The sequence below is a fragment of the Aulonocara sp. 'chitande type north' Nkhata Bay genome, linkage group LG6, assembly GCF_057382095.1.
Source record: "Aulonocara sp. 'chitande type north' Nkhata Bay isolate Kocher_YH1m ecotype deep benthic linkage group LG6, A_spYH_male_GT1.1, whole genome shotgun sequence".
NCBI classification, from domain to species: Eukaryota; Metazoa; Chordata; class Actinopteri; order Cichliformes; family Cichlidae; genus Aulonocara; species Aulonocara sp. 'chitande type north' Nkhata Bay.
In genome coordinates this window covers 1731934-1740511 of record NC_141349.1, presented here as the reverse complement: position 1 = coordinate 1740511, position 8578 = coordinate 1731934, and the positions used below count along the sequence as shown (strand labels likewise).

Below are 8578 nucleotides of genomic sequence, written 5' to 3'. Positions count from 1 at the left end.
AGAGATGGATGAACACATTGTTCGTACGATGGTCTTTCGTTCGGTGCATTTCAAGGTCCTGCACCCATCCGTCGGTAAACTGTACCTGGGCTTGTTGCAGTGACCTGAAGTTACTAAACTTCATGAGTGTATGCGCTCACTCCAAGAACCGTATGATTATAAATATGAGCGTGGTGAAAGTTGGGCAGCACATGTTTTGTCCACTCTGTGTGCTCGTAAGGGTCTGACCCTTTCACTCCTTTGATTTTTTCCTCGTATCTTTTCTTTGACTTTTCATCAAGTCTGTCTTTGTGCGGTCCGGCATTGTTCTCCTTCGTTTTGTACACTCCTTTTTTGGGGGGGAAAGAAAAAGCAAGAAGGTATTGGAACCGGAGAATGAACGTTTGCGTTTGATGCATTGCTTTGATTGTTTTGCCACGAGTACCCAACATGCAATGTGCGAAAGTCACGTGGTCTGTCAATCTCTATACAAACATGCAATAAAACCATAAAAAACACTGTATGTTATCAAAAGATCAAAAATGATGAAACACAGCAACCCAAGCAAGATGATTAAAAACACTGGTTAAACCTGTCCAGTCCATCCCGTGACACATAGTATGGTCTCTGTTAAAGTGCGTACACTGTTCACTATTATAGTCTGTTCAGAGCGCTACGCTTCCACTACTGTAGATCTGTTTACCTCACACTGCTACATCTGTATATATGTAGCACATCTGTATATTTGTTCATAGTACACCTGTACATCTGCCCATCTGTACAGCAATACAGATCATCTGTATATCTGTGCATATGTATAAACAGAACATCTGTGTATATCTGTATCTTTGCTCTCTGTACAGTAACATAAACATCTGTATACTTCACTTATTTGTACGTAATGTGTTCACAGCTATTCCCACCTTTTATGCTACCCTTATCTGTATATAATCTGCTCCTATTGCACTTACTGCTCTTGCACTTCTGATTAGATGCAAACTGTATTTCGTTACCCTGTGTTTATACATGTGTAAGGACAATAAAGTTGAATCCAAATCATAACACAGTTAAAGGTGAGCCTTCAGTCAGGGTGTTTGTGGCACTTTGTTGAATTAAAAAAACCCTGTTTTATCTCTCTCTAAAGTTACAGCTGAGTTTGCACACAGTGGCTGTGTGTGAATAAGCAATAAGTGATCTGACTGCTGTTTGCATCCAGAGGAGCCCCCTGCTGGTCAGCAGAGACAAAAGGCGAGGCTGAGGAGATGGAAGAAGACAAAGATGAAGGAGTGAGCAGGACGACCCTCGCTGCTATTCGGGCAGGTGACATTGAGGTCACTGTTGGTCCCAGTGGACGTGAACGTCATGAAGCCCAGCTGGTTGGAGGAAATCCGGCTGTTGATCCAGGTCTGGTACTGGGATACTCTGGTGTAGACTCCTGGAAAATTCGGCTCAGCACAACCTTCCCCAAAACTGACGATTCCCGCCTGAATCCAGCGACCGTTCTGCTTGCTCACCGTTGGACCTCCTGAATCCTCCTTTGAGAGCAAAGCTGAGGAGAGGAAACTGTAGAAGGTGAAAATGTGCCAAACACAGGAAACAGCGATCACCTGACAGGAGTCCTTTCCTCCTGTATGTAGCCCGGCACAGATCATGTTGTCAGTGATGTTTCCCACTCCATAGTCACAGTTACACTGTCTGTTTCCTACAACAGGAACCTCCACCTCCATGAGGTTTTGTAGAGAAGGAAGGGACACTGAAGGGGTAAAATAAATATATCAGTTTGTAATAAATGATGTGAGGGATTAAATGCACCTTCAAGCAAAATGATGGTGTGCAAAGATGGAGACATGTGTTTGTCTGCTGGGTTTATAGCTCCCTGCAGAACACAGTCGCCTGGTTAACTTGTGTAGTGTAATGACCTCACTTCACCTCATTGTTTTAGAAGAAGCACAACAGCTGCTGGTTTTAAACGTGCTAAAAAAATAAACGTAACTTCACACAGACATTAGATGGACGTCAACATGTAGTACTGTCTAATACCACTTGGGGGCAGTGTCAGCTACACAGAAAGTATACTTTCTTTCAACCAGGGATCTTTGTGACTCGGTGCAGATTCAGCACTTCCAGACTGGTTAATTCACATAATGATTCTTTCTTGTTTTGAACTCTCGACAGATTTAACCTCATGGAAACATTTTATTGCTCTAAATATTTCTGAGACAGCACACTTGTTTCCTGCATTATAGTCAAATTTCTCTGAAACAGTCAGATGTCTTTATGACCTCCACTCCCTATATCGGCCCAGCCGGTGACCCAGCTGTTAACACCGCTGTAGAAGGTGCTGCTTGAAGCTGCCAGGCAGACGGGAGAAACGTAGTTGGTGAAAGCCACCGGTGAGGAGAGCTGCAGGAGGCAGATGTCGTTGTCATTGGTATCAGAGTTGTAGTTTGGATGGATGATGATCTGTGTCACTGTCTTAGACGCTGACGGCCCAGATTCACAGTCAGGCCACTCAGTTTGGTGCTGAGATCATCATGAGACACAAACAGTACACAGTTATTCTGATTGTTATCAACATGAAACGATATAATGTTCGACTTCCTGTTTACCACATTTTTTAAAGCCTGTTCAAATCAAATCAAATCACTTTTATTGTCACATCACATGTGCAGGTACATTGGTACAGCACATGTGAGTGAAATTCTTGTGTGCGAGCCCCACAAGCAACAGAGATGTGCAAACACAACAACACAAACGAGCAAAATACAAGAATGGCCAACCTGAAACTAATAAATATATGTACAATATATAATAGTATATGCATTTCTGGATGTGTATACTAAATATTTTTCTACGTGTGTGTGTGTGTGTGTGTGTGTGTGTACACATATTTTACAAATTAAATAGAGTAAACAATAAAATAAAATATATAAAAATATACAGAGTGAGACATGTGCAAAACAGTGGCATTTATATACAGTATGGAGTGCATAATGTTAAAGTTCCAGTAGTGAAGCTGAGGTGTCTATGACGTGTTCAGCAGTCTGATGGCCTGGTGGAAGAAGCTGTCTCTCAGTCTGCTGGTACGGGACCGGATGCTGCAGAACCTCCTTCCTGATGGAAGTAGTCTGAACAGTTTATGGCTGGGGTGACTGGAGTCCTTGATGATCCTCCCGCTTTCCTCAGGCACCGCTTCCTGTAGATGTCTTGGAGGGAGGGAAGCTCTCCTCCAATTATCCGTTCAGAGCACCGCACTACTCGCTGGAGAGCTTTGCGGTTGTAGGCGGTGCTGTTGCCATACCAGGTGGTGATGCATCCAGTGAGGATGCTCTCAATGGCACAGTGATAGAAGGTCCTGAGGATGCGGGGGCTCATGCCGAATCTTTTCAGTCTCCTGAGAAAGAAGAGGCGCTGCTGCGCCTTCTTCACTGTTTTGTTTGTGTGTACTGACCACGTAAGATCCTCAGCCAGATGTACAGTGGGGCAAAAAAGTATTTAGTCAGCCACCGATTGTGCAAGTTCCCCCACTTAAAATGATGACAGAGGTCAGTAATTTGCACCAGAGGTACACTTCAACTGTGAGAGACAGAATGTGAAAAAAAAAGCCATGAATCCACATGGTAGGATTTGTAAAGAATTTATTCGTAAATCAGGGTGGAAAATAAGTATTTGGTCAATAACAAAAATACAACTCAATACTTTGTAACATAACCTTTGTTGGCAATAACAGAGGTCAAACGTTTACTATAGGTCTTTACCAGGTTTGCACACACAGTAGCTGGTATTTTGGCCCATTCCTCCATGCAGATCTTTTCGAGAGCAGTGATGTTTTGGGGCTGTCGCCGAGCAACACGGACTTTCAACTCCCGCCACAGATTTTCTATGGGGTTGAGGTCTGGAGACTGGCTAGGCCACTCCAGGACTTTCAAATGCTTCTTACGGAGCCACTCCTTTGTTGCCCGGGCGGTGTGTTTTGGATCATTGTCATGTTGGAAGACCCAGCCTCGTTTCATCTTCAAAGTTCTCACTGATGGAAGGAGGTTTTGGCTCAAAATCTCACGATACATGGCCCCATTCATTCTGTCCTTAACACGGATCAGTCGTCCTGTCCCCTTGGCAGAAAAACAGCCCCATAGCATGATGTTTCCACCCCCATGCTTCACAGTAGGTATGGTGTTCTTGGGATGCAACTCAGTATTCTTCTTCCTCCAAACACGACGAGTTGAGTTTATACCAAAAAGTTCTACTTTGGTTTCATCTGACCACATGACATTCTCCCAATCCTCTGCTGTATCATCCATGTGCTCTCTGGCAAACTTCAGACGGGCCTGGACATGCACTGGCTTCAGCAGCGGAACACGTCTGGCACTGCGGGATTTGATTCCCTGCCGTTGTAGTGTGTTACTGATGGTGACCTTTGTTACTTTGGTCCCAGCTCTCTGCAGGTCATTCACCAGGTCCCCCCGTGTGGTTCTGGGATCTTTGCTCACCGTTCTCCTGATCATTTTGACCCCACGGGATGAGATCTTGCGTGGAGCCCCAGATCGAGGGAGATTATCAGTGGTCTTGTATGTCTTCCATTTTCTGATGATTGCTCCCACAGTTGATTTTTTCACACCAAGCTGCTTGCCTATTGTAGATTCACTCTTCCCAGTCTGGTGCAGGTCTACAATACTTTTCCTGGTGTCCTTCGAAAGCTCTTTGGTCTTGGCCATGGCGGAGTTTGGAGTCTGACTGTTTGAGGCTGTGGACAGGTGTCTTTTATACAGATGATGAGTTCAAACAGGTGCCATTCATACAGGTAACGAGTGGGGGACAGAAAAGCTTCTTACAGAAGACGTTACAGGTCTGTGAGAGCCAGAGATTTTCCTTGTTTGAGGTGACCAAATACTTATTTTCCACCCTGATTTACCAATAAATTCTTTACAAATCCTACCATGTGGATTCATGGATTTTTTTTTCACATTCTGTCTCTCACAGTTGAAGTGTACCTCTGGTGCAAATTACTGACCTCTGTCATCATTTTAAGTGGGGGAACTTGCACAATCGGTGGCTGACTAAATACTTTTTTGCCCCACTGTATGTAAGACTGCGTTCTTCCATTTGCGCAACATCTCTAAACTTAGGAATATCCTGTCTCAGAGTGACGCTGAAAAACTAGTTCATGCATTTATTACTTCCAGGCTGGACGACTGTAATTCATTATTATCAGGAAGTCCTAAAAACTCACTGAAAAGCCTTCAGCTAATCCAAAATGCTGCAGCAAGAGTCCTGACAGGGACTAGAAAGAGAGAGCAGATTTCTCCTGTTTTGGCTTCCCTTCATTGGCTTCCTGTTAAATCCAGAATTCAAAATCCTGCTCCTCACATACAAGGTCTTAAATAATCAGGCCCCATCTTATCTTAATGACCTTGTAGTACCATATCACCCTATTAGAGCACTTCGCTCTCGCTCTGCAGGCCTACTTGTTGTTCCTAGAGTATTTAAAAGTAGAATGGGAGGGAGAGCCTTCAGTTTTCAGGCCCCTCTTCTGTGGAACCAGCTTCCAGTTTGGATTCAGGAGACAGACACTAAAAAGTAACCAGGCCTTTTACCTCCACTTGATTAAATCCATGGCTGCAACATAAAAATTCTAATTTATTGATTAAGACAGACCTTCTAAGTTGCAAACTTTATTTTTTTGGGTTGTGTTGAAATAATAATGTTGGTAATTACATTAAATTAATTTTATATGTAATTTGAAATTAAATCCCAATGTTAGTGGGTTCAAAATAAAATTCAAGTTGTAATTACTTAAAGAAATTGAATAGATAACTTTTTTCCACTGTAACTTCTGATTTCAAATTCCCTCCCCTACCGACTTAACTAGCCCGGGCAAATTCACACATGTTGGGTTGCATGGTGCAAGCTTTTGTAAAAGACATTTCAAGGTAAGTAACATTTCATTTACAAATAACAGTTCTACCAAAGCAAAGCATTTGTGCTAGTCACCTGTAGTGGATTTGTGTATGATGTGATGCTCATACAGATAAGGAAATACTTTGCACTACCACATGTAGCTAATGCTAGCCATTCTAAACTTTAGCACAGCAGAGGATAAGACTTATAAAGTTTCATTTGACAAAAGTCTTCAGCTAGAGAGTGCAACTGTGGCTAGGAAAAGCGTGGTTAAAGTTTTGCTACACAGTGCAATCTAATTTCGATTTTAGGCTGATTTTGTTTTTTCTTTTTACCAAAATTAGAAGCCTTAAACTGTGAATAGTTTTGTCAGAGGGATAACCTAGAGGCTTCTTTTTTCCATCTGGCTCACCTATTTTATGTCTTTATAAAACTTGCATGACCTATACGTAATATTACATTGTAAATGATTTTGGTTAGTATTGTGATACAGCTTCAAGTAAGTATTGTTCTTGATCTTAAGAGCTGTAGCTACAGTTGTGGTCAAAAGTTTACATACACTTGTAAAGAATATAATATAATGGCTCTACTGAGTGTCCCGTTATTTCTAAAACTCTGATTTTTTTTCTCTGATAGAGTGATTGGAACAGATACTTCTTTGTCACAAAAAACGTTCATGAAGTTTGGTTCTTTAATGACTTTATTATGAGTTAACAGAAAAAAGTGATCACATTTGCTGGGTCAAAATTATACATACAGCAACATGAATTAGCAATTTTGGTGACTTAGAAAGTTGTCAGTGAACTGAGCTTCATAGCATGGCCTCTTAACTTCTTGTGAGTGATTATGAGTGACTACAGCTGGTGACTTCTCTTAGGCCAGTTAAATAGGGCTCATTGGATAGAAACGCCCACAAACGCTACAATGGGAAAGTCAAAGGAGCTCAGCATGGATCTGAAAAAGCGAATTATTAACTTGAACAAGTCAGGAAAGTCACTTGGGGCCATTTCAAAGCAGCTGCATGTCCCAAGAGCAACAGTGCAAACAATTGTTTGTAAGTATAAAATGCATGACACTGTTTCGTCACTGCCAAGATCAGGAAGAAAACGCAAGCTATCACCTGCTGCTGAGAAAAAATTGGTCAGGAGGGTGAAGAGTCAACCAAGAATCACCAAAAAGCAGATCTGCCAAGAATTTGAAGCTGCTGAAACACAGGTGTCATTGTCTACAGTCAAACGTGTTTTGCATCTCAATGGACTGAGAGGCTGCCGTGCAAGAAGGAAGCCCTTGCTCCAAAAGCGGCACCTTAAGGCTCGACTGAAGTTTGCTGCTGATCACATGGACAAAGATAAGACCTTCTGGAGGAAAGTTCTGTGGTCAGACGAAACAAAAATCGAGCTTTTTGGCCACAATGCCCAGCAATATGTTTGGAGGAGAAAAGGTGAGGCCTTCAACCCCAAGAACACCATGCCTACAATCAAGCATGGTGGTGGGAGTATTATGCTGTGGGGCTGTTTTGCTGCCAATGGAACTGGTGCTTTACAGAGAGTAAATGGGACAATGAAGAAGGAGGATTACCTTCACATTCTTCAACATAAACTAAAATCATCAGCACGAAGGTTGGGTCTTGGGCACAGTTGGGTGTTCCAACAGGACAATGACCCCAAACAGACATCAAAAGTGGTAAAGGAATGGCTAAGTCAGGCTAGAATAAAGGTTTTAGAATGGCCTTCCAAAAGTCCTGACTTAAACCCCATTGAAAACATGTGGACAATGCTGAAGAAACAAGTCCATGTCAGAAAGCTATCAAATTTAACTGAACTGCACCAATTCTGTCAAGAGGAGTGGTCAAAGATTCAACCAGAAGCTTGCCAGAAGCTTGTAGATGGCTACCAAAAGCGCCTAATTGAAGTGAAAATGGCTAAAGGACATGTAACCAAATATTAGCACTGCTGTATGTATATTTTTGACCCAGCAGATGTGATCACTTTTTTCTGTTAACCCATAATAAAGTCATAAAAGAACCAAACTTCATGAATGTTTTTTGTGACAAAGAAGTATCTGTTCCAATCACTCTATCAGAGAAAAATCAGAGTTTTAGAAATAACAGGACACTCGGTAGAGCCATTATATTATATTCTTTACAAGTGTATGTAAACCTTTGACCACAACTGTATCTTTGTTTTGTTTTTAAAAAAAAATCAGATTGTGTGAAATATTGTTAATGTCATTCCAATAGCATTATTCTGACATAGGCTATGTGAATCTACTTAACATCAAGACTTTAAGTAAGCAGTTAGTATAGTGTGATAATGTAGGGTCATTAAGTTGTTAAGTTGGGACACATTTTTTACAAAATGGGCTGGGAGTGAACAATGTGTAAATTCGAAACCTCTGCAAAAACAGGGTTGCTAAAACATTAGAGATTACACCACGGTTATGGTGGGGAAGTCTCCCTTGTCTTCACCAAGATTGTTTTTGTTCCCTCAAAATTTGGGGTAGCCTTAGATCACTTCTATCCTCTTTAAATAATGTATTACAGCATTCATTAATGCAGTATAGCTAATAGTCTGCAAGGCTTAATTCTTGTGTTTGTGTGGTCGACAGATAAAGGAGGCGTTCAAGAGAATAACCACTGTAAGCCTTGAATGGCTACACTTGACCATTGCACCCCAAAACTGATGGATGTCATTTTATCAAG

The 8578-nt window shown here is 41.7% G+C and overlaps 1 protein-coding gene across 1 annotated transcript; it reads right to left on the bottom strand.

Moving 5' to 3' along the window:
• Positions 1-1211: 1211 nt before the first annotated feature.
• On the bottom strand, positions 1212-7473 carry LOC147326977 (tryptase-like). The gene is made up of 4 exons (XM_086297351.1): positions 7456-7473; positions 2262-2502; positions 1587-1732; positions 1212-1514 (listed from the first exon to the last, which is right to left on the bottom strand). The coding sequence occupies exons 1-4, from the start codon at positions 7471-7473 to the stop codon at positions 1212-1214; spliced, it is 708 nt and encodes a 235-aa protein (XP_086153477.1).
• Between the last annotated feature and the right edge of the window lie 1105 nt (positions 7474-8578).

What these genes read in the sequence shown, in the direction of transcription:
- LOC147326977 (XM_086297351.1), bottom strand. An exon ending in GGCCGATATAGGGAGTGGAG is followed by an intron (nt 1,733 to 2,261) that starts GTCATAAAGACA and finishes TTACCCCTTCAG; the next exon opens with TGTCCCTTCCTTCTCTACAA. An exon ending in GAGGAAAGGACTCCTGTCAG is followed by an intron (nt 1,515 to 1,586) that starts GTGATCGCTGTT and finishes TTGCTCTCAAAG; the next exon opens with GAGGATTCAGGAGGTCCAAC.